The sequence below is a fragment of the Tiliqua scincoides genome, chromosome 12 (assembly GCF_035046505.1).
Source record: "Tiliqua scincoides isolate rTilSci1 chromosome 12, rTilSci1.hap2, whole genome shotgun sequence".
Lineage (NCBI taxonomy): Eukaryota > Metazoa > Chordata > Lepidosauria > Squamata > Scincidae > Tiliqua > Tiliqua scincoides.
The window spans coordinates 3,566,892-3,593,436 of record NC_089832.1 but is presented as its reverse complement, the minus strand read 5'-3'; the positions used below and the strand labels follow the sequence as shown (position 1 = coordinate 3,593,436).

Here is a 26,545-nt window from a genome sequence, read left to right as displayed (position 1 = left end):
AGACAGGAAGGAGAGAAGCATGAAGGTAGGGATAAACTGGGGAAGAACATGTTGCCAAAGTGTTGGGACAGGGGAACCTGGGTCCACATCTGCTCTCCTCCATGAAACGTACAGAGATGTTTTTGCTTCTCAAAATTGGAGAGCTGAAAACCAGTAGAAGATTTTTGTGTGAAGGAACTTTGAGTTCTGTCGGTTAAGACACATTTTGAGCTGAACAAGCATTCGGGGGAACGCTGTTCCTTCATTGTAGGTGTACAGACACACACTGAGCTATTGTCGTACATCTGGGTCCAGTTAGTCAACTTTAAGGTTGTCATCAAAAACAGGTTCAACATTCCTTGAAGTCTGTCCACCTGAAAGTGAATGTTCCTGAGTTCTTATATACCTTCCCGATCACCAGAGGAATGAGCTACTGACCAACACTTTGATGACTCCTGTGTGGCTGGCCAGAGGGTGGTACTGCAAGTAGTAGATCAGTAGGGCTGAACTCCTAGGTATGCTTCCCGGAGAATAAACCCCACTGAAGACAATGGGACCTACTTCTGTCTAGACAAGTATAGGATTGTGCCCTAAGAGTCAGGTAACACAGGGACCCAGTAAGATTCAACCTGGATCTATAGAGCTGCTGCCTTTGGACTGATTCATTCTGAGAAATTCACTGTCAGCAACTGACTGAGCCTCCCAATTCAGTTACATGCCTGCCTCCTACTGTCACAACTACCTCTGCAGTCAATATCTACAAACCTGGTAATCCACAGCATCATAATAACATTAAATATTCTGAGTGCAAAGTGTTTTGCGTGTTTTGCTGTAGTCCCTATTGCACCTCTGTAAGACAAGGGAGGGTTATTTTCCCCGTATTGCAGCTGAGGTTGAGAGGGAGTGACTTGTCTAAGGACAGCTAGTGAGTGCATAAAGATGGAAGTCTGATTTGCAGCTCAGCCCTAAACCTACAGCACCTGCAAGTCTACCTGCCTCTCCTGCACTAGAGGCTAAACAGCACCAAGCCACTGGGGTCCTGTATCACAATATATTGTAGCATGAATTAGAATGACATTGTCTCATCCATTAGGCCAGTGTTTCTCAAACTATGGGTTGGGACCCACTAGGTGGGTCGTGAGCCAATTTTAGGTGGATCCCCATTCATTTCAATATTTTATTTTTAATATATTGGACTTGATGCTACCGTGGTATGTGACTGCATTTGGGGAAATGTTACAGACCTGTACTTTTAACAAGCTACTATGTATATTATTTTAACAATGATAGTAAGTGGGACTTCCTCCTGGGTAAGTGTGGGTAGGATTGCAGCCTAAGATTGTGAAAAAAAATTCCTGCTTGATGTCACTTTTGGTCATGACTTCTGGTGGGTCCTGACAGATTCTCATTCTAAAAAGTGGGTCCTGGTGCTATAAGTTTAAGAACCACTGCGTTAAGCTTTGCTTTTGCTTTGCTGAAGAAGTTAGCCACTAGTGCTTTAGATACAGAGCAGCCCATCTCAGGAAGAAGAAGACAGATGCCCATGAGAGGCAGGTATAGGAGGTAATTATACCACGCCCAGGGTCAAAAAGGGAACTCAGGAACCAAAGAAGTGGGCCCCAAAATTTCTTGGGGTCTTACTTTTTCTGATCTCACCGGTGCCCTTGAGAAGGGGGTATGTTTTACCTGGGCCCAGGGCCAAACGAGAGGAGCCGGAAATTTTCTAGGATCTCAGAAAATGTTTGCATACATTATGTGAAGACCAGCATTCACATTTTGTGTAAGCCTATATAGTTTTATATATTGTAATTTGTAGAAATTATGATCCAGCAGAGAAGGAAACTTTGTACCCCCTAAAGTTTCTCTCAGAGTTCCGAATGGAGACCTGAAAGATGAAACAACTTGTGCATTCCCTATTATAAGCTCTGATGGGAGAGGCAGGTTCAGGTAAGTCAGGGCTCGGCAACTGCAGGTTTTTAATACAAAGTTGTTGGCTATAGAACAGATGCAGAATAGAATTTGAGGGAGGAAAGGGAAGCAAAATATATCCCTCCTGCACCAGATGGTGAGTGCTCAATGCAGTGCAATGTTTTGTCTAGAGTGAGAGTAAAATATATGGAGCCCAGGAGAGTAAACACACTATCGGTCAACATGGCAACACCTCCATATCCTAAAGAGGTAAGTGTCAATATTTCCCAAGGACGACCACAAGAAATGCCATTTCCTGTTCATGCTGGATGCTAAATAGAAAGAGAAGATTAATCACCTCTCTCTGGGTCCTCACAAAGCAGGAACAGTAAAAGGAAGCCTTGATTCCTATAAGTCAAAACAGCCATAGGTTCCTAAATTAAAAAGCCCAGATTCTTATGGGTTGGTTCCACAATCACCACCACCCCTATGCTGGAAGCAGTGGTGTCACTAAGGGGGTGCAGGACGCACTGGGTGAAGCGCACGGGGGTGATACCACATCACAGGGTGATATTACTGGTCAGAAAATTTTAAATTTTGGTATTTTTGAATAATACCATCCTGTTATATATCTTCCAATGCATAATTGGACATCCACTAAATTGGACATCCACAGACATAAGTGGACATCCACTAAAATTGAGTGTTGGGAGAGTTAGAACAGACAAAAGAAAATATTTCTTTACTCAGCGTGTGGTTGGTCTGTGGAACTCCTTGCCACAGGATGTGGTGATGGCGTCTGGCCTGGACGCCTTTAAAAGGGGATTGTACAAGTTTCTGGAGGAAAAATCCATTACGGGGTACAAGCCATGATGTGTATGCGCAACCTCCTGATTTTAGAAATGGGCTATGTCAGAATGCCAGGTGCAAGGGAGGGCACCAGGATGAGGTCCCTTGTTATCTGGTGTGCTCCCTGGGGCATTTGGTGGGCTGCTGTGAGATACAGGAAGCTGGACTAGATGGGCCTATGGCCTGATCCAGTGGGGCTCTTCTTATGTTCTTAAACTACAATTCCCAGGAGGCCGTGCAGGTCTCTTGTTATCTGGTGTGCTCCCTGGGGCATTTGGTGGGCTGCTGTGAGATACAGGAAGCTGGACTAGATGGGCCTATGGCCTGATCCAGTGGGGCTCTTCTTATGTTCTTAATTTCATGCAGAATGCAACGAAACAAACTGCATGTAAATATCTCTATTCTTGATAGAGATATCAAGCCAGTGATATCAAGCCAAGAGATATCAAGCCAAGAGGTAGCCAAAAAGCCAGTGGGTGCAGGGCAACGGTACATCACCACATCACTGCCCAGGGCGCTGCCTCACCCACCGCATGGAAGGAAGTTCATCATGCGGGTGAAGCCCCAGCCTCCCACATCCGGTGATGCAAACGTTAGTGATCCCACTGGCTGGAAGTCAAGGCCAGCCACTTGTCACCTGGGATGAAAACTAGGAAACAGTGTGCTTTCAGATAGAGGGTTTCTCCTTGTCTTCATCATGTCAAACTAGGATTGGGGGGAAGGCAAGCGCAAGGCAAATTAGAAGCGTTATATCCATTCTAACGTGTCTTTGTACACATCCCCCACCCAATGAATTCTTGTAATTGGTGGTGACGGGGAGATTGAGAGGTGCACTCAGGCATGAGCTTCCAGTTCTCTGAGTCGTAGGTGCGCATGTCCACAGGGAGTGCTCTCCTTAGCAGCAATAAGCAAATGTCTCCATTTTCTAAAAATACAAATCTCTCCTCCTGTCATTAGCCTGGATACCTGGAAAACAGGAACAGTGAAATTGGAACAGGAACTAGTGAAACTGATCATGTTAATAAAAATAACAGGAATAGGAGTGGAGCAAGCTGGTACAGCCTTGATATATCATTTACTGGGATGGATTGAATGGGGTTGCAATGTTCGTTGGTTCGTCAAGCAATTGAAGACATTTTGATAGACAAAGAAATGCCCGTGATTAATGAGTCAACACATTTATCATTGGTAATGCAAGGTCTTCTAAAAACTGCAAGCGACAAGTACCATCTCAGAAGAGGCTTTCCCTCCTGTGCAAGAGAGCATTGGGGCTGCACCTTCTGAGATGATGTCAGCTGAGAGACATGTGTGCTTTGCTGAACAACAAAGTGTGCAAACGACAAAGTTGTTTTTCTTTATAACAGTTGTGGGTTTCTTTTTCCTCATATGCAGATGTGATTGAACTAAAATTCATATGGCTAATCCAGTAAGGTCTTTTTGTTCAAGTGGCACCCATAATAATAAACATACTGTGAATCTCTAAATTGTAATTCTACGAGGATAATAACCTTGCAAATTATTCTAGAAAAATTATTAGCTCACTGAAATTAGTACCACGTGCTGCACAGTTTTGGCTGCATAATGGCAGCCAAGAATGAACCGAACTGCAGATGTGATCTGCAGCCCTTACAGAGCGCAAGAAGTCAACCAGAATGCTGGAGGAGGGAGGCAGCCAGAACGCTAACAGGAAGCTGTCCTAGTTAGTGTTCTGGTTGTTTCTGTCCTCTAGTGTTCTGGCTGAATGCTTTTTGCACTCCTAACAGTAAGGGCTGTGAATGAAGAGCCAAAGCTCAACACCACAGTAAGTATAGGGCTTGCTTATATCCCGTTTTGGTATCTGTGGGGGGTGGGTGAGAACATATCCTCCATAGATACAGAAGATGCCTGTACTTTTAGTTGAAAAGTGTTATACAAATAGCAACAGCAGCAACAGCAACTGCACTACACATTAGAACATGTAACATCATCAAAGCACCACTTTGCACATTCATTTTCAGACTGATCCAAAACAAGCATCAAACTGTTTTTACTCTTCCTCCTGGCAAAAAATAAAATAAAATCCCCCCCCCCCCATTTGTAAAGCACTAAATGATGAGAAATAAGTCAAATATTGACTTACCTCTCCCAGAAGTTAAAGCCTGGCTCATATTTTGCAACCTAGCAGAACTGGTAAGACAAGCAGAGCTGGACTCTGGAGGCTCATGGACGGATTGAGGGCACCGGTCCTGTTGCAAGAGACCCAGCAGTGACCCGTATTTCCCATCTGACACAGATCTCTGCCCCATATGGAGGTCAGCCATCGAGGAAGGGTATTCCAAAGCCGCAGTCACATCTGGGTCACCCATCAAGGGCAAGTGCCATAACTCTGTAGATGGAGGAGGGATGCCCTGCAGAGCTGGAGGCTGGTAGGTTTCTGAGGCCGTGGCTGCTGTGGTGCCGCTGGTGCTTGGCAGCTTTATGGGGGGCGATGCTTGATATGGCTTATCCCAGGGAGGTGAGAAACCCCACTGACGGGGAGACACGTGGTTCTCTGTTTCAAAAATGATTCATTAAGGCTTCAACTTTTATTTATATTATATTGTATGATATTATACTATTGAGACCCTCATTTTCAGAGGTGTACCCAGGGTAGCAATGGTGTGACGCCACGCCATGTCAAGATGTTACGTAACGTCACTTCTGGGGAAGCACCAGGAGCATGTGCACACTCACAGTGGCAGCTGGGGAGAAATCGCCCCAGCCACTGCTGTGTGTGCCCATGCAGCAGGCGCTCCGGGCACTCCCCAACTCAGGAAGCGACTAGAGTGTGCGTGCACTCACAGGGGTGCGTGGCACCCCCTTCAAGTTGGGCTCAGGGCTCATGCCCTGGCTTGCCATACCCTAGATACACCACTGCTCATTTTCTCCATCAGCATGTACCGAAAGAGGCTAACAGGTTTCTAAAACAACATATGAAAACGCCAAACAGTTGCACAAATCAAAGACACAAAAAGAGCAGGGGGATAAGAGTGGTATTTTTAAGCTATAACAGTTAAAGGCCAGATGAAATAGCTTGGGTTTTGTAACCCATCTAAAAGTGGGCAATGAAGAGTTCAGGCGCACAGCCCTTGTCAGGCCATACAATAACTTTTAACGGATTGATTAACCAGTTAAAAAAAACAACACACATTTAATTGACTGAAAAGGTGTCTCCCCAATTAATCCAGCAACAGATATGTATGACTTTCATTACAACTTGGAAAAACTGCAGATAGAAAATACCACCTTTGAAGAGGTATTTCGCCTCATCTCTCATCAGTTGGCAACCTTCAGTCTCGAAAGACTATGGGTAAATGAAAGACTTATCATCACTCATAAATGGGAATGAAGATGATGCCTGCTAAAGGAATACATACATACCATGGGCTCTTGGTTATCAATGGGGGATCTGTTCCAGGACCCCCTGCGGGTAACGTAATCTGTGGGGGGCCAGCGCAGCACTACAATTACACTTAGCTGAGTGGCATGCCTGGCCCAAGGTCACGCCAGGCCCTCCAGAAGTCACTCCCAGCCTCCTCAGAAGACCTTCCAGACACAACTGGAAGGCACTTGCAGTTGTGTCCGGGATCCCCTGCCCTCCAGCCACAGGCTCGGTATCCATAGATATTCAACCACAGATGCTGAGCCCACGGCTAAGGAGAGCTCATTGTACATCAGCTATAAACTGCATAGAGCAGTGTTTCTCAACCAGTGGTACTAGTAACACTAGTGGTGTTTGAGGTGATGTCCAGTGTACTTACAGGACCCCCAGACTCCCGCAAGACCAGCAATGCAACGTGACAAGCAGCAGTAGGAGGTTCAGCTCAGCAGGCAGAGCTCTCGTACACTTTTCTCACGCTTGAAAAAGCGAGCCCTGAGTCTGCCCCGAGCGTCTTACCAGTGTTTGTCACATTGTGTCTGGCCTCCCAGTCCAGAAGTTGCTTCCAGTAGCAATTCCAATAGGTGGACTATGCGAAGTGGAACAGTGGGGGACAAACGTTGAGAAACGCCGGTGTAGAGTGCTATCGTCTACTGAAAAGCACCATAAAGTTAGGTACGCCTGCCTGCTCTGGTTTCGGAACTGTTGTTTTTACTATGGGCAAATTTAATTCTAGATCAATAGATTAAATCAGCTAAAACCCATGCAGTCAATACATCTGGCATTGCTTTAATTGGATGATTGCTTGAGGTCTGATCAAAGTGCTCCAGATGTGCTTGCTCCATTTTCTAATAATGGGAGAGGGAGGGAGGGAGGGAGCCAAGGAAATGGTTATGAGCCAATCCTGCAGCTCTACCCTTTGGTCTGAAACTTAGCCTCCTACACAAGCAGGATTCTGGTTTTGCCCCACAACAGGGAGGCTGCTGTAGAGGAGCAGTGAAGAAGCAGAGCAGGAAGAGTATCTAAAGGCAGCTTCATTGAGCTCCTAGGTGCACGACAAAGAGACAGGTGCTGTTTCCAGGTGAGGTCCTGGCAACCCAGTTATCCTTTTGTGAAGTGACATTCATTATTGTAGAGCAGGGGTGTCCAAACTTTTTGGCAGGAGGGCCACATCATCTCTCTGACACTGTGTCAGGGGCCAGGAAAACAAAGAATTCATTTACATTTCAAATTTGAATAAAATTACATAAATGAATATATTAGAGATGGAACTTATATGAATGAATGAAGGTCTTGCAATAGCTCAGGGCCTATAAAAGGCCTTGCACAAAGCAAGGCCAGCCTTTTCTTCACTGCTGCTGCTGCATCACTCACATGAAACAGCAAGCAGGGGAGGGAGCCCTCGCCCTGCAGCTCATGCAAGAGGTTGAAGTCACCCTCACGCTAACAGCAGCTGCATCGGGCCAGCATGGGCTCCAGCAAGTCTCCGGAGGGCCAGAGGCTTATTGGAGACTGGGGGCTCCCTGCGGGCCGGATTGGGAGCCCCCAAGGGCCACAAGTGGCCCCTGGGCCGGGGTTTGGGCACCCCTGTTGAAGAGGCACATCTAGGGCATCAAAACAGGAGTTTTCAGGCTTTTCACATTCATTCCTTTGCCCCCATGTTCCAGAAGCACATTGCTGAACTGAACTGCGGAATTATTCGGAGGCATGTGGAAGGTACTCTGGATAATCTCAGGAACACTGTTTCCTTTGCTCTTAGTCCATGCGATCCCCATAGCTTCAGGGCAGAGCCTCAGTCAGGTTAAACTCTCTCTGTCAAATTATCATCAGGATCTTCAACATCATAGGGAAAGTGTGCCTAGTGGGAATAGCTAGAGGGGGTGCAAAGCACTATGTTTTGCAGGGAGCCTCACCACAGCATGCAAGCAGCCCCTCCCCCTCCCTTTCGGAGCCATTCCAGGTGGCGGAATGGAAACGGAAGTGTACATAGAGCTTTACACCCCCTCTAGCTATGCCGCTGAGTGTGCCCACCCCAGCATCTCCCATGTCAATAGTGTCATGGGCACACAAGAAGCACAGCACCCGAAGAACCAAAGAGAATGGCCTCACCGTTTTTGACGGTTGCATCCCCACTGCTGTTCCTCTGGCTCAGATCCTGTGGGTTCTTGGCCACACTCAAAGCTCTGGAGAAATGCTCGTCCACCACGCTGTTGATGTCTCCTTGGAAATAGGAAAACACCACATACTGGGCTCCCCACTCTGTCTTCACCGGCTGCTTGTTCTTGCTCAGCTTTGTGGAATTTTTCTTTGTCTCTTCCATACCTGGGAACTTTTATCTGCACCTGAAGATGAAACTGGATGAAAGAATAGCATTTTGTGTTGGCTCTATCAGGCAGGAACGAAACCTTCTCCTGACAGCAAGGAGGGCCCAAGACCTCTCTGAGCTTGAGGCTGTGTACTACACCAAGCCCAGTCATTGTCTGGTGGTGTGTCCACCATCACTCCTTCTCCTCCTGCTTCCATTGAACCTGCCATTTGCTCCAATAGAGGAAAAAAAACACAGGTGCAGTAACCACACACACACACCAAGCAACTGTCAGAATTAACAGAAACCACCACAGACCAGACCAGATTTAAACTATCTGGTCCAGCCTCCTGCATCCCCCAGTGACCAAGCAGAGGCCTCCAGGGAAGGGCCAACAGCCCTAAGGAACAGCCCAGTTCCCTTTTCTCCCCCAACAATGGTACCCATAGGATGCTCTCTCAAAACACAGTGGCTTCATACATCCACCATAACCAACAGCTATTATGAGAGGTGGGTTTTTTCAGTGATAATGAAATAAAAACACATAATGCCACTTTCTGTACTTCTCATTTTTGTACAAAAAAAAGCTAAAAACCCCAAATATGTGAAATCTGTGAAGAAATAGAACTGTTTTCGTATGCCTCTACATGCATGAGGCTGCATCTACTGACACTATACCACCTCTATCACCGACCTGGTACACTTCAAAAGCAATTATAATTTATAAAAATGTGCCCTTGGGATAAAAACACATAACATCGCTTTCTGCACTTCTAACTTTGGAAAACACCAAAATCCACAAGAAATAAAATTTCACCCACCACTCGCTTTATCTATCCAAATGCATTAGCCTTGACCCCAAGAACGTCTTTCCTGTTCTCCAATTTTCAGTCAGGATGAGCGCCAACATTACAAATCAAAAACCCGCCAAGACACACAATATACAAGGGATTGTTCAAGCAGTGTGGAATTTCCTCGTCGTTCCTGAACCTTGCATCACACTTCTCAACACAAAAACAGCCTTGGAGAACGTATTTTCCCAGAACCAGCATGGCTTACCTTAACTCGTTGCTGTCTGTTCAGCCATCCTGCAGAGGACTCGCGTCCGAGCAAGTCATGCTTCAGCCCTCCAGGTCTCTCTCCCCAAGCCAATACTGGAATTTGGCAGCAATCCTGGGTGGAAGCAATAACCACGTACGCTTGATCGTGCCAGTCGCCCTCTCTCCCTCCAGCCGCAACTGAACTAGGCGTATCCTCCAGCTTGGCTACCAGGAATGTGTGAAATGCACTCTGACAAGTTCACCAGGTTTGGAGGTTTCAGGAATGAGGAAAATATAGAGGTCTGTTTGTTTTATGGTTAGAAAAAGAAGGGTCAGCTTTTGGTAAAAGGTGTGTATGCATATCAAATACTGTACATAATATTTAAAGTAGCCCCGGGTATCATCAGGGTTGATCCCCAGAGGCAAAAATTACAGCTCTCCCTAGAATTCAACAAAGCTATGCAGGGATTGTGGCAAAAGTGATGGTATCTAAACTGAACATGAGAAAGCTGTTTTCCCAAATCCAGCAGGTCTATTTCTCCCTCTCTGAACACACCCAGGGTGCTCCCTTGCCCCCCATCCTTCAAATTCAATTGTACCTTTTGGCTTATCCTTTGATTTCTTATTCCCAACTGTAACCAAGCTTTAGGTAAAGTGCAAGCTGACTTCACCTCCCCACCCACCAAAACTTGCAGGCTGCAAGCTTGGGAAGGGCATGTCAGCAACTTTTGGGAAGGGGTAAACATTCTCAAGCAGGCCAAAGCTTACTGGAATGGCAACAGCCATGACATTCCAGGGGCACAGGAAATGGTAATACAACTGTAATTACCAGCCCACCACCACCTCTTCTTAGAAGGGAAGAAAAAAAAAAAGACTGTTGCTGTCCTAGTAAGCCTCCCCCCCATTCCACTTCTACTCCCTTCCCAAAATGGCTCATTGAAGGGGGGGCGCACTCAAACTTTGTCTGGGTCCCAGAGTTCTGCTGAAAATTTTCTACAAAATCATCAGGTCTTCATTTGCACGCCTATCTTTGTCTCTTCCTCCTCTCAGGGCTCTTATTGCCAGCTATTAGTCATGACGACTGTATAAAACTTCCAGATTCAGTGGCAGTATACCACTGAACAACAGTTGCAAAGGAAGCAACAGCAGGGTAGGGTTATTGTCTTCAAATGCTTCTTGCAACCTTTCTGGAGAACTGACTGGGCACCATGAGAAGCAGATCTTTGCTCCAATACAACAGGGCTCTTAAATTCCTCTCCACCATGCTCCTATTTTTTTTACAGTGATTCATTGGGGAGAGAGACATAGCTAAGTGGCAGAATGCCTGCTTTGGCATGGTGGAGGTCCAAGGTTCAGTCCCAGGCATCAAGCAGGAAAGACCCGTCTGTAGTCCTGGAAAGCCATTGCCAATTAAGAGGATTTGCTGAGCTAGGTAGCCCAAGATAGCCCACACAACAAAGATGTGCAAGTATAATGAATTTTTCTCTCCTAACTCCACAAGTGATTCTAATTGGTTGTCATACACAAAGCCAGCGTGAGTCAGGGTGGTGTAGCGGTTTGAGTGGTAGACTTAGACCTGGAAGATCCAGGTTCAAATCCCCCCTCAGCCATGAAGCTTTGTGAGTGACCTTGGTCCAGTCACTTTCTCTCAGTCTCACTTACCTCACAGGGTTGTTGTGAAGACAAAAGGAAGGGAGCAGCTGTGTACAGCACCCTGAGCTCTTTGGAGGAAGGGTGGTATAAAAATGTGAAAAATACACCACCTTCTCCTGCTACAAACAAGCCAAAAGAAATGAAAATGACCAGGTTTATGCAAGGTCAAGCCTCACTATTCTGAAAGGGGGGGGAGAAGCACAAAACTCCATGAGCAGTGATGTTTTCATAACTGGACAACCATTTAGATTCCAGGCATATTTTATTGAAAATTAAACTGTCACACTAGGGTAATGAGTAAAAATCCAGTGCAGCTGAACTTGCACAAAAATAGTTCTCTTTAACCTATATCTTATCCACCATCCCCATCTCATCCACAATGTTCAGGGACAGTGCAACAGGAGGAATCCAGCAGGGGCCTCAACATTCAAATTCTGGGTACAGTTGTTGCTAAAATTTCACTGAGCCATATGCCCTGTAAGAGGCCCTCCGGCAGCTGCCAATGTGGCTGCCTTAGGTGCATAGCATTTTGTTGTTTACTCAAATTTTCAGTTTTCAAATAGGAATACATCTATTCCTAGATATCGGAATATGTATCTGCTGCAATACATGGCATCTTACTAACGCATAACAGCTCAAATGTGATGCTAACTGGATTAACCCATTTCTGCCCAGCTCACAGGTGTACACATTTGATTCCTGTTGTGTATATGCAATGCTGGGCAGAAATGGCTTTAAATAATCTATTAGCATAATTACGAATTCAAATTGCAAGCAGATAAATGTGCCCAGTTCATTGTACAAAGAATACAAAAGGGAGATGACCTTAATTTTCACAGCTGCTGTATAAGTAATATTCTTCCTATAGATCTGCGTTTTTAAGAACAGAATTCAGTTTTTTAAGGAGTGAGCATCAGCACAGAGCCATGGGCAGTGGGCAGAAGCCAGAGTCAGCAGACAAGCATTTCCCAGACAAGGTTCTAGCAGGCTTTATAGGTCATCTTTTTTGGGGAGGGCCCAGCACAGAGTCTCAGTGGGCATAGCCAGCCCGGAACCTGGGAACTCTTATTGCCCCAATCAGCAGCCATGCACAGAGCTGAGAGCCCCTAGGCCCAGCACTTTTAAGGCACTGGAAAACAAATATACAATATTCTAAGGCTTTGGATCCCCCTGCTTTTTTAAAAAAAATCCAACATTTGCTTCTACTGAATAGTTAATATCTGGAAACACACAACTTGCTGCATTGAGAAACCTGTGAAACAATTTGTAGTGTGAATCTCAAAACAATTTTATTAACAGAATCTCCTGTCGTCGATCCAGGTATAAAAAGAACAGGCTTCATATACTCATCACCCTCGAAACTTAACTACATTTGAACATGGTAATACAAAAAAAGATCACACGTCTCCAACACACAAGCGCTCTGCATATTTCCAATACGAATTCATCCACAAAATTTTAGAAACAAAGATTAGAGTTAATCTTATTTACACCTACTCCCCCTTTGTCATCTAGTCTCCAGCATGATCAACTCACAGCAAAGCTAATTAAAAGGGGGGGTTGAGCTGTAAGGAACTTCACATACCTGGATGTCACTTCCTGAACACCTCGTTAATCCTTCTTAATTATAGCAAGATGTTGTTCTTCTCCCACACCCTCGCTCATGCATTCAGAGCACCAACACTGCATTCTCAATGATCTGTTATTTTTTAATGACTTAACATCAGGAAAATCGGCTGATCCAGCTATATACTAGCAGATCCAAGGATGGTCAGGAATCATACCATACAGGAAGAGTACCAGCTGAATCGGGCATGGAGGGGATTAAAGCAAACACTGAAAAGCATCCACACTTCTGTATTTCTAAAGGTCTGTGGGTAACTAATGGGACCTGCAAGTTTGTACCTACTTACTTGATGGACTTTGAACACTGACAAGCAAAGAGACAACGCAAAATGGCTGGTCAGTTCAGCAGGGCTCTTGGCAATGTATGACACGTACAGCTTGAACAGCAGTCAGATATGAATATATACATATACGTATTTTTTTAAGATAGTCATTAAATACTGCTTTTAATGAAATACCTCAAAGTACACGTTGATGACATCCTAACAAGGTAAAGGTTATATTCATTTCAATGCTGCCTGTAGTTGCTCTGAAGCACAGGATAACAGAGGTCTAAAGGTTACCCTACATGACATGCTTTTACAAATGAGTTAAACAATGTTATGTCTCCGCTTCCTCATCACTGCCCGCCACACTGCTGTCCGTGGATGCTGCCACATCTTCGTTGGTTCCTTCTTCATTGTCTTCTCTCCCAGCAGCAGCATCCTTTGGGACGCCCTCAGATGCACCATTATCTTTAGAAAGTTGAACTCCTTCAGGTAACTGGACATCGGTTACTGAAGAATCTGCATCCGAGGCAGTTTTCGGTGCATCAGGATCGCCTATGAATGCCTGCCACCCCTTCAGTCTCTCTTCCCGTTCTCTTGAAGTCTCTTCAACCTGTGTTCATATATAAGAGTATATTTTAACAAATTACAGCAAAGGGGAAAAGGCATTTAACTTTTCAAAAACTGGTGATCAGCCAGAGAAGCCTCCCATGGGTGGGAGAACCAGTGCCTGGGTGCCACAACCAAGAAGTCCATGCCCTGCATCTCCATCAACCACATTTCAGGCAGAGGTGGGATGAGAGCAGAGTATCCCCTATATATCTTGGTGGGGGGGAAGGTTCCTATGTCTTTTAAAATCTCTCCAGATGCAGAGATCTAGACATACCTGATAATCTGTGACACCATCCCATGTTTCGACACATAGCTGACGTCCACCAAACCATCGCCCATCAAGTGCCTGTTTACAGACATCACCCTCTTCTACCTCTTTAAAGGACACAGATGCAACACCATCTGGGTGCCTCTACAAATCAAGGAAAACCAGAGATGATTAGATTCAATCATGGCCCTATACACACTGGTTGATGTCTGAGAACTATTTGAACTGTAAAGTTCTAGAAAAATACCTCCGCACAACAGCAGAGGGGAGACTTCAGATTCACAAGATTTTCACAAGATTAACTTCAATTTTCACTAGAATTCCTGCAGTTCACCACCCAATCCAGGTACAAAATAGTGGCTCAGGGGAAGTGGATATAAGAATTAGAGAGCAGAGTACTAATTTTAGTACCAAAACTAAATTTGGTACTGAATTTTTTTATTCAGGAAAGCCTTCATGGCACTATAAGGACTGTTTTTATAAATTTATGAATTATGTCTTTTACTGCGTGCTTTCAGTCTGCTGCTATGTATTTTATCTTGTTTTAACTGTTTTTAAGTGTTTTGTATTTTTAATGTTTATCTGTTGCCTTGTATTTTTACTTGATTGTTAGCTGCCTTGGGTGCCCTTTGGGGAGAAAGGCAGAATACAAATCTAATTAATTAATTAATTAAAATGTGCACAGTCCTTTTCTTTACACACAAATCCACCCCTGGTTTTCCTCCTCAAGGGTTTCCTTCAACTCCATAGCCTAACTGGGGGAGAGGTGGGGAATAGAACTTTTTTGCTTTTGCTACAAACACAGAGTTACAAACACTTATTGATCTATTGCAAATGGTCCCGAGATCTACTAGTACATCCCCAACTACCTTCAGCCTATCCTTGCACTACAGCATCACTTTCAGAAAACAACCAACTATAAAAACATTGCAAAGGGGAAATAATCAAATCTGCATCCTAAACATCCCAGCTGATCCACCCCAAACATCAGTATTACAGCACAGTTCTGTGGCACGTGCTTGTATGACATCTTCCAACTGGACCATTCAGTGTTTATTTTACTGCAGTGGAGAGAATCTTGAACTCTGGATTAAAGAGACTTGGGTTTAAATTCCCACTCTACCATTAGGCTCACTGAGTGACCTTGGACCAGTTACTTAGCTCTCAGCTTAATCTATCCCACAAGGTGGTTACAGGAATAAAAAAAATCATAAGACAGTTAAGACTGAATATACTGGAGGCTGCTATCTACTGAGTTAGACCTCTGGTCCATGTAGCTCAGTACTATCAACACGGACAGGCAACAGCTCTCCAAGGCTTCCATTAGTTCAACAAACTCAGATGCACATGGACTAGAACTGCCGCGATCAAGCAACATAGACCTACATCAAATATGATGACTTTCTTTACTTGGCCAAACTTTTCACATTCTGTTCGAAGATCTTCTCTGATCTCATTCAGCACTAAAGGGTCCTCCTGTAAAAAAATGCACAGTTACACGGTTGTGTTTAAAAGGACTTCACAAATAACTTCAGACAAAACTTCAGCACAAGGAGAACATTATTCTTTCAAACCTGAATTAGGAGCAACATTTAAGAAAAGGCCACACAAAAAGGCCAATGACATACTGCTCTGTACATGTTATCCTGCCGAGCAGGACAAGAAGCCAAAGTCTATGGCATACAATAGAAAAGGGGTTGTGCAGGTTAGACAATGCCTAATGCAGACAGATTTGGGCTGCAGGAAGGTGGATTGGATGAAGCAGCAATGGCCACTCCCCCTTTCAAAACATAGAAGTCTAGCAGTTACTCATGACTATTATTCCTGCTTTCTTACTTAATATCCAATTCTAATGAACTGTCAGGTTGTCCTACCACTTTTCAACCCTCCCATTGATCTTATAAAACTGCTATGCTACCAAGTGCTGCTACATATCACTTTTACTTCCTTTACTATTTTTACTACAATGGTTTTGGAATACCTTCCATAACTCTGCTTCCTTTAACACTAGCTCAATACAGTGCTCTTTGTCCTGGTGTAACTGACAGCCATTCTCTCCCATAGTAGTGCTTTCTGGGCCAATCAGCACCCATTTCTTGCCCATTAGATTGACAATGTCTCCAACAGCGCTGTTTCACACAGGGCTCAACTTTCTGAGAATGTACCCGTCTGCGCTATTCTAGGTACAGGCGTACTCCGGTATCCATAGTTCCAGTTAACAGCGGTTCCATGGATACCAGGGATGCCCTTTAAAACAGTAGGGAAAGTGAAAAAGAAAGCTAAAAATAGATCCATTTACCTTAAAGGCTGCAGGTGGCTTGGAAGACTGCCTGCAGCCCTGAACACTGCAGTGGTTCCACTGGGCAAAGGTAAACGAATCTATTTTCAGCCTTCTCCTTCACTTTCCCTATTGTTTTAAAGGGTGTCTTCAGCATCTACAGAACCCCGGTATCTGCAGGGGTGACTGGAAAAGAACCCCTGTGGATACTGGGGCACACCTGCACTGCTGTATTGTTAACTGCTCTGGAAATAAGTGTTTTGAAGGGCAGGATATACATACGTAAAACAAAACTAACAGTTGTCCTTTGAATTTTTTCCTAGTGGACCAAAATGGCAACCTGCACTTTCTGTTTACAAGAACTTCTGCTTACCCAAATTTGACTTAGAAAGACTACACTTAATGTTAGACAGCTGAGAAAAAGAAGTCTGCTTTCCTACCTACCTCAAAGTCTTTCGGGTGGAACATGTTCCTGATGATAATGACACGCTCGTGCCGTAGGCGAACACTTCCCTCTTTCTTCTCCGGCCTCCAATCCAGCTGTCTAATGAAATGAAGCAATAGTAAGAGGTTGTGGCTGATCTCTTCAGTTTTCTAAAAGTATTTGTTAAAAAAACACATGTTAATTTGGCATAAATTGGTTTTAGTTTTTTTTAATTATTGTAAATTGTTTTTTAATGTATTTTTAAGGTGTTTGTAAGCCGCCTTGTGTGCCTGCTGGGCAAAAAGGCAGGGTATAAATTAATAAAATAATAATAATAATAATTTCTAAAACAAGGTTTCATCATTGGCAGTTTCATTATTTGGAAAAAAGTAACTAACCTCCTAGCAACATGTACCTCAAAGATTGTTTTGTTGTTGTTGCTGTTATTTTGGGGGTCTCAGTAATGGCTCTGGGAGCCTAAGCAAGTATATTTAGTTAGAAATTGGCCCCTGCTAAAATCCGGACTGGATTTTTTACACCAAAAGATCAGGCAGTCACTGCACAGACCGCAGAAAAAATGTAAGCATTTAACATAAGAAAAAACCCTAAGTATAAATTCCACAGGTACTAAATACTTAAAAAATATTCTAAAGTTTATACAACTCAGCAGAAGAGAATACATGGAACCATAAACACTACATGTACTGCAAAATTTAGCATTATTTTTTATTTTTTTAAATAAGGAATCTTTTTAGGCATCTATAGCCAGGATGGTGTAGTGGTTTGGAGGTGGACTTAGACCTGGATGATCCAGGTTCAAATCTCCCCTCAGCCACAAAGCTTCCTGGATGACCTTGGGCCGGTCACTTTCTCTCAGCCTCACCTACCTCACAGGGTTGTTGTGAGGACAAGAAGGAGGGGAGGAGCAGCTGTGTAAACCGCTCTGAGCTCTTTGGAGGAAGGGCGGTATAAAAATGTGAATGAATAAATAAATAAATAAATAAATATTTGCATGACACTGAAAAACCAACATCTTTTTGCATAATTGGCGACATACTTCTGTTGCTGAGATAGTTTCTTCTTATAGTCTTTGCATTTCTTCTTTTTCTTGCTAGCATCATACTCCCCCTTCAGTTGAAACTGTGCAACTTCCACGTGCAGTTTGTAGCCTCTAATTTCGTTTTCATCCAGAAGTTTCAAAGCAAGCTCAACAGATTCTCTCTATTAAAAGGAGAAGGAAGCTTGTATTTCAGGATTTCACTTTCCACTTATACACAAGTTAAATCCATTTATGAATGTTTCCAGACACATTTACCATAGTAAGTCACCTTAAATTTCCAGCGACTGCTCAGAATTAAAACACTGCAAACTGACATCAAGAGAGATGGGTAAAACATTTGTGTCTTGGTAAAAATAAACATCAGACACATTGTCAAGGAATATACTTGAAATATACTACTGACCTTTAAATAACAACAGAGTCCGTCTCCTTTAAGGTTTCCTTCTTTGTCTTTATAAAGCTTAATTTTAGGTTCTTCTGTCTGAGGATCGCGCATAATAATGCCACATTTTGACATAACCTGTACAAACTCATCTTTTGTTATGTCTGGCGGCAAACCTATTGGAATAAATTCAAATAGCCACAAATACAAAAAAATACACACATTAAAACCAGGTGTTCAGCAATACTATTAAGTAGAAAATTCTACTTTTTCTTCACAAAGTCCCAGATTTAACAATACCACTATCATTCAGCATTTGTACAATGTTTTCCCAAATGCACAAAGCATTTCATATCTTCCTTACAACAACCCTGTAAGATGAGTAAGCATTATTATCCCCATATTGCAGATGGGAAAGACTGAGGCTGAAAGGAAGCAGCTTGCCTAAGGCTACCTAGTGAATGTGTAGAAGAGGCAAGATTTCAGCCAGAGAAGTTCCAATTTCCAGTCTTAGCCACTACACTCTACTTTCCCCTCTTTTCACAAGTCCTAATTGTTTTTACACTCTGGGCAAGAGCAGACCCTCCCAAAGTACGTGCCTTTCCACAGTACTAGGAAACATAGCTTTCTTGCATTACAACATGACTGCAGGACCTCAGAGCTGGCTGCCCACATGCCATGAAACCTTTAACACATGATTTACGCTCAGCACAACAAATCTTCAAGTCCCAGGCCAGGCCTTAACTGCAGGCTATTGTGCAGGCATGCCAACCATTCTGGAGAAGTCAGTCGCTGTAGGGAGTCGTATTAATGGCAGCAAACACCTGTTGCTTCTGGGTTCAGTGAGGTGAAGAAGGCGGAGCAGAGTCTGCTCTGTTACTCAGTCTGGCCTTTCTAGGGCTGCAGTCTGGTAATCCTGAACCAGAGAAGGTGAGCCTTACAGAAGAAGCCAGTGGAACTTCAGATCAGCAGACCAACTCTGCTTTGGTGCCATCAGGAGCTGACAGGAATGGGACAGATGGGGAGGAGAGAACTGCAGCCCAGACATTTGAAGGGTCATCTTGTTCTGGCACCACAAAAAGGTTTCTTGTGCAATTTGCAAATAGAAAACTGACAAGGAATTAACCAAGTTTTTGGTTTCTGCTGGTTTCACTCAAAAGTAATCCAGTCATCACTAAACAGATACCCTGGGTGGGCTCTCAATCTCAGGCATCACAAACAGAGATGAAAGGATAAGATCTCAAAACAAAATTCATTCACTCGTTTTACTGTATGTAATCTTATATCTTGTGGACTTTAGGAATACTGCACAATTCAAACGTTTTAACACTTCATTTTGCTGTTTGTGTAGCCTCCTCCTCTAGGGATAATGCGTTTTTTTCATCTTAGTTCTAGCCCATTAACCAATCATTCACCTTTTATTCTGATTCCACAAAAGACTACAAGGGCTTTGCATAATTAGAAATAGAAAATAAGTTGTACTTGGGATTTTTATTACTAACTAAGAGTTGATGAAGAGGCTTGCTTTTTTTATCCTTGTAAGTTTCCTAACACATCTTCTGCAATTTGCAAATATCAATACACTGCCCCTTACCTGTCACATATACATTAGTGTTTTTCTGGTCTTCAACATGAAACCATCCTAAAGGGGAGATTGTGATTAAATTAGTTATGTTGCAGTTCTAAGCATACAGAATAGCTCTTCAGATTCAAGTTCATATCTATCAAGTTTTTGCACTTTAACAGAGCTCACAAATCACTTAAAGTGGTCTGTAACCTTTTTTACATTAGACCTTCAGAATCTGATCAAGCAGCAGTTTCTGAATAGTTACTAGAATAGGAACAGGCCAGTGCAACACTGCTGCTGAAGCCGTTAGGGCACAACTGTAGAAATACACATTTCTTCTTGAGCAGCAGACTACTTCTAAGCCATGCACAATGATCCCCTTGCCTGCTTCAGGCTTTCTTTTCTCTCCTTTTTGTTTAAGATCTGTGGAGGGCGGCACTTTTTGCTCTCCCGGCTGCTGGACCTTGGCTGTCTTAGAATCTGCAGAGGGCTTCGTTTCAGTCTTTGTAACAGAAGTCGACAAATTATCAGAACTTTCATTGGGAAAGCCATAGTTAGCATGATACGTTGCCAGAAAGTCTTCAGTGATCTGAAAGAGAATTTGGAAATTACTCCATAGCCTGAAAATCAAGGCTGAAGCAGAATTGTTTTCCACATTTTTATACCGCCCTTCCTCCAAGGAGCTCAGGGTGGTGCACATGATTCCTTCCCTCCTCCTGTCTTCACAACAACCCTGTGAGGAAGGTGAAGCTCAGAGACAGTGACAGGCCCAAGGTTACCCAGGAAGTTTCATAGCTGAGCTGGGATTTGAACTTGGATTTTCCAGAACTCCAGAACCATGACACCATCCTGGCTCTCAAGAGTTACTGTGTCTAATGAATGATCTAAGCTTAAGACAAGCCTCTGAAACAAATAATGCAGGCCATGTGCTATGTTTAGATGGTGGGGGTGTAACCTTTCACAGCAGCACTACAAATGACAGGCAGCCAAGGAGCACACACATGCCTCATGTACAAAGCACAAGAATGTTCCTCCAGCTATGTTAGTGCAAGCCATGATGTGAGCCACAACAGCTGTGCATATCCAGGGGATCAAGTCATAAACGATTTACAGCACGTTTATACTCAATTAACAACCTTCCTGTTGAACTAACTCTCCAGACTCTTTTGAGAGAATGGTGAGAGAAGTCTTGAAAATGTCCACCCAGAACCATATTAAAAGAAACTCACAAGTTTTCAGGAATGCCTGCTTGTAAATAATTCAGTAGCAGGGCAGCATGACCCGTATTCACTAATCTAATCTTGTGGCTACAGCATTGACGCTGGAGCTGGATTCCAATTTCAGGCATGGAGCAAATATCACTGGATAGATCAAACACAGGCAATACTTCTGAGACCTGCCAATAAAATGGGGATAATGGGCGGGGTGTGTGTGTAGGAGAGACACCTTGGCTCACTCTTGGAGCACCTGCTCAGCATGACAAGGCTCAGATTCAATCCCTAACAGTTCTACAGGGAGGACTGGTGAAGACTGCCGCCTCCCTCCTCTCCAAGTCTGAAACCCAGGAGAGACACCACCAATCAGTGAAGACAATATGGGGGATAGATGGATGAATAATTTGATTTGGTAAAAGGTAGTTTTATATGTTTTGCAGTAAAAACAACTTTCCTAACTGGAATCTTCAAATGAGCAAAGAACACAATGAACCTTGCATAAATGACAATACATGCAAGATAATAAAATGCAGAAGAGAATTAAAACAGACCACTTGGGCTGGGGTGTGTAGAATCACTCTACCATATCCTATTTTACTGCCCTTTGTATCAGGACCTGTGGTCATGCTATCTTACTCCAATTCTGGACATCCATCCAGGCTGGAATGACCTGGTTAAAACTCAATATATTCTTAGGGGGGTGGATGTGGGGTTATCAGAGGTGGTGGCCAAGCACATAAAGCTGATAAATAAAGGTACACACCTCTATGGTGGTTATCTGATTTTAATATATGATGGGGCAGATCGTGTTTGTTAATTGTGGAACATGTGTTCCGTACGTAAATTTATTATGCCAATAAAGGTTCTGATATTGATATTTAAAGAGAGCATCGTTCACCATCTAACAGATTGTTAGCCACCTCAAGAGTTACTTACTAAGATATGGGACAGAAATATTTTAACAAAAACATATCAAAAAGTTTAGTCCCAAGATCACCAACCACTCCAACAGCAACATTTGCAGATTGAACTGAGCTACTAGAACTGAATAGTGTTATTAGTGCTCAACAATGTACTAAAGCAAATTACACCTACAACTTTGGAGGAGGCCATCATGGAAGAAAAAACTTGAAATAAATGTCTGAACAAGCTCCCCAGCTTGGCCTCTTCACCTTTTCCTGGGGAAGCTGTGCTGATTTAATATCAAACGTTGCTGTGAACAAGATTTGGAGGAGATGGAAGAGTGAAATCTGAAGTTCACTGTGATGCTAGCAACAGGACCCTGCTTTCCCTTAAGCCTGAGGTTGAAAGGGCAGCCACACATTTCGACTTGCCATACAAGCCAAGACATATGAACCTCTGTACATAAATACTTTTCAATGTTTGACAAGGGAAGGAAGCAGAAACACTGTTTTAAAATTATGCCACCTGGTCCATGGAATGTCTTCAAACAACTGGAGAAGCTTCACCAGTTGAATGTCTGTTGGTCACTCACCTATAAAGGCATACCCAGGCCTTGATATTCATACACGGGAAATAGTATAGTGTAATGATTAACAGTAACAAGCTTTGAAGTGCTGTGTACAGGCTTCAAATTCATGAAAAGAGCTTAGGGAAGGTGCTATACTCTTAGTGCTGGCCCACCCGCCCGCCCGTCTGCTGTCTGAAGATAATATAGGCCTACTTTACACAGCTGTTCTAAGAAGATAGTCACATGAAACACTCTAAACACCCTGAAGCGCTATATAAATACTACTGTGATTATGGGTTTGTAAATACCAAAGAAGACCAGGCTAATGTCCAACAGTCATCTCTAGGCAACTAGAAAAGAAACGTCTGTGAGTGTCAGAGTAGCCTGGCTAGATTTAAAACAAAAACAAGAACTGGTATGTTTTCTGGCCTTATTTATAAGGCGGTGTCATCTACCCTTTGTCTAAACCTTACAGACTTTCCTATTCCTGTAATACCAAGTTAGACAGCACTATACTGAAGTTCATTATTACTAAGAGTTAGATTTATAGCCTAACAACAACCTATAAAAGAAATAACGTTAATATGTTATGTTAGTATTATGTTTTATGATACTGATTTATCTTAAATGTTAGGGTTAAGATTTAATGCAATTGTAGTATTTTTACAAGTTGCTATAATGTTTTTCATAAGTTACTTTACGATCTAATGCAGTTCATTATAGTAACTACACTTGTTGCTATAACACCTAATACTATTTACTACAGACCGCTGGCTCAGACCATCAAGCTCAGTCCCGAACTTAGCACAGGAGTTGGATACATCCAGGAAGTCCATAAACAAGGCAAATTCCCTTATTGTTGATTCCCAGCAACAGGACAGGGTACACAGCAATGGAAATACTACAAAATTTAATAGTCTCAGATCTTTCAAAGTCATCTGAGAAGCAATCATCTTGTGGCAGCAAATTGCATAAATTATGTATCTTTACATATCATGTGACTAAGGGCTGTAGCTCAGCAACAGAGCCCCTTTCTTTTCATCCAGAAGTTACCAGGTTCAATCTGTGACAGCTCCAAATAGGGTGGAGCAAAATTCCAGATGTGGCGCCAGTCTAGATGGTCCAATGGTCGAAATCAGTCTGTGTCAACAGTACTGATCTAGTCACACCATCCAAGTTAGTGCCAGACGCTCTCCAGGGGTTTGGGGCAGATATCTTGCTCTGCCTTACCAGGAAGCCATCCAATGGTATTATGCTGATGGTCACTGATTCTTCAATCTTTCAGGAAGGGATCTAGCTGCTAGGCCAGTGGTTTTCACACATTTTAACACCAGCACCCACTTTTTAAAATGACACTCTATTGGGACCCACCTAGCTTTACAAGTCTTTAAAAAAAGCTGATTAGAAATAAATAATACTTTTATTTATGTATCTAAGAACATAAGAACAGCCCCACAGGATCAGGCCATAGGCCCATCTAGCCCAGCTTTCTGTATGTCACATTGCATTGGCATCCTTCAGTCTTGGAAGACTATGGTATCGCGCTCGGAATGGTGGTTCTGGAACAGAGTGTCCTCTCCAGTGCACAAAGCCTGGGTAAAGTAGGTATGGAGGATAGACTGTTTCCCATGCAGTAAATCCCCCCTCTCCACGTCACTGAAATGGTCCAATGGAAAGGCAGAGGCCAATACAGTTGGTTCCAGCAGCGTCGCAGGATATGCCAGAACGTGACTGTGTTCAGCCATGAACCTCCTCAGGGACTCCAGCTCCAGATTTTGCCTCAAGGTTGACTCCTGAAGCCTTTTCCATAACTGGATGTAGCCACAAGGCAGTGGAGGTTTGGGATCAGTGTTTTCCTTCTCTCAGATGAGCTGCCTTCCCAGGCTATCGAGTCCCATCTACCCGGTGGTTGTTTAGTTGCCTCTTACGGCAAGTACAGCCAAACTGAGCACCTATTCCTATGTATCTCACAGCAGCCCACCAAATGCCCCAGAGAGCACACCAGACAACAAGAGACCTGCATCCTGGTGCCCTCCCTTGCATCTGACATAGCCCATTTCTAAAATCAGGAGGTTGCACATACACATCATGGCTTGTAAACCGTAATGGATTTTTCCTCCAGAAACTTGTCCAATCTCCTTTTAAAGGCATCCAGGCCAGATGCCGTCACCACATCCTGTGGCAAGGAGTTCCACAGAACAACCACACGCTGAGTAAAGAAATATTTTCTTTTTTCTGTCCTAATTCTCCCAACACTCAATTTTAGTGGATGTCCCCTGGTTCTGGTGTTATGTGAGAGTGTAAAGAGCAACTCTCTATCCACTTTATTCTTCCCATGCATAATTTTGTATGTCTCAGTCATGTTCCCCCCAGGTGCCTCTTTTCTAGACTGAAGAGCCCCAAACGCTGTAGCCTTTCCTCATAAGGAAGGTGCCCCAGCCCAGTAACCATCTTAGTCGCTCTCTTTTGCACGTTCTCCATTTCCACTATGTCCTTTTTGAGATGTGGCAACCAGAACTGGATGCAAAACTCCAGGTGTGGACTTACCATCGATTTGTACAATGGCAATTTTATAATATAATTTATTGTTCAATCTATTTACAATACCATTACATATTAAGCAATACAATTACTAAATAACTTATTTAATAATTGGTATAATCACTGGCATTACATTATTGGTATATTACAATATTGGTATAATTGAATTTAAATATTATTACTTATTTAGTTACCTAAATTATTTTTATTTATTATTTTTGCATTAAATTACTTAAATTAAATTTGATAACATTAACAAAGTAATAAATTACTAAATATTGATGATTAATGTTAAATTTAACAACTAATTAGTAATAACTAATTTATTACTTTAAATAATGATATATTTAATAAATAATAACAAATAAAAACAACATTTAACCCAACTGTGGATCAGAGCAAAGGAGGCCCCAATTTTATTACTATTATATTGGCATTTGATACAATAGCAACTAATATTGGTACTGATTAATTAAATTTAACTTATTTAATTATTTAAATTAAATATTACTATTTTAATTTATTATTATTTATTAAATTTGATACATAAAGTTATCAGAGTAATAACCAACAGCCCAATCCTACCCACACTTACCCGGGAGTAAGCCCTATTGACTATAATGGGACTTACTGCTGAGTAGACCTGCACAGCATTGGGGTCTGAGGCTGCCATCCTATCCACACTTTCCTGGGAGTAAATCCCATTGACCATAGTGGGACTTACTTCAGAGTAGACATGCACAGGGCTGGGCTGCCCGTCCTGCCCACTCCCACCAACGCAACCTGCCGAGGACCCAGGGGCACCCCTCCTGGCCCCGCCGCGTGACGTCATGAGGCCCCGCCCCCGGCCTCACCTTGGGGAACCAGGCCTTCCTCTCGGCGTCCCACTCGTACTGGCTGCCGTCGTTGTGGTCGGTGTACGTGAGCTGGTCGCCGCCGCCCTCGCCCTCCCTCTTCCCGTACAGCTCCTGGAGCCGCAGCTGCTGGTGGAACTCGTCGTTGCGGTCCGAGCCGCCGCCCACGCTCATGGCGCCGGTGCCGGCCCCCCTCGCGCAGAGCCCGGCCTGACAGCAGCGCCGTGCACCCGACTACAGGCCTCGCCGCCGCCGCCTCCTTCTTCGCCACAGGCGCGAGACACTACTGCGCATGCGCACGCGGGCCTGGGCCGTACTGCGCAGGCGCAGCGCCAGCGCCCCGCCCCCTCGCTCTCTTACCTCAGGGGATGCTGTTACTCGGGGCGAGAGCGAAAGGGGCTTTTGCGCATGCGTACGTCTCTCACGCAGAGCGGCGTCCACCTTATGGGTCTCTAGGCGTCGCCCCTCCCCCCGCTGTGAAAAGAAAAACGAACTTTCCCGCCTCCTCTCCTACTCAACGCAAGAATGTGATACCACGTGACCCTTTCAAAGCGAAGCGACCAATCAACGTTCAGATACGTCCGCCAATGAACGGCTGAGAGGATGGCGGTGGGCAGGTGTGAGTGCGCGCAGAGATGCAGTGGCGCACGGAAGGGCACTGCGCATGCTCAGTAGAAGCGGAGATGTCCGCTTTTTAAGGGGCGCGGGGGGCTGTGGGCAGCTCCGCGAAAAGGTATGGCGCGCGAAAGGACTGGGCATGCGTAGTGGGAGTGGAGGTGTGGGGGGCGCTTTCCCGCCTTTTTAAGAGGTGGCGGGGAGGGGCGTGTGTAACTCTTTGAAAGTGTGTGGCG

General features: G+C 43.9%; 2 protein-coding genes across 2 annotated transcripts; both read right to left on the bottom strand.

Moving 5' to 3' along the window:
• Window positions 1-3,661: 3,661 nt before the first annotated feature.
• Window positions 3,662-8,453, bottom strand: VGLL1 (vestigial like family member 1). The gene is made up of 3 exons (XM_066640182.1): window positions 8,243-8,453; window positions 4,856-5,266; window positions 3,662-3,702 (listed from the first exon to the last, which is right to left on the bottom strand). Exons 1-3 carry the CDS (start codon window positions 8,451-8,453, stop codon window positions 3,662-3,664), a joined length of 663 nt encoding a protein of 220 aa, XP_066496279.1.
• Window positions 8,454-11,389: 2,936 nt separating this feature from the next.
• HTATSF1 (HIV-1 Tat specific factor 1) lies at window positions 11,390-25,948 on the bottom strand. The gene is made up of 9 exons (XM_066640213.1): window positions 25,695-25,948; window positions 19,999-20,203; window positions 19,642-19,689; window positions 18,069-18,223; window positions 17,663-17,826; window positions 16,626-16,725; window positions 15,290-15,379; window positions 13,910-14,047; window positions 11,390-13,636 (listed from the first exon to the last, which is right to left on the bottom strand). Exons 1-9 carry the CDS (start codon window positions 25,866-25,868, stop codon window positions 13,358-13,360), a joined length of 1,353 nt encoding a protein of 450 aa, XP_066496310.1. The 5' UTR covers window positions 25,869-25,948; the 3' UTR covers window positions 11,390-13,357.
• Between the last annotated feature and the right edge of the window lie 597 nt (window positions 25,949-26,545).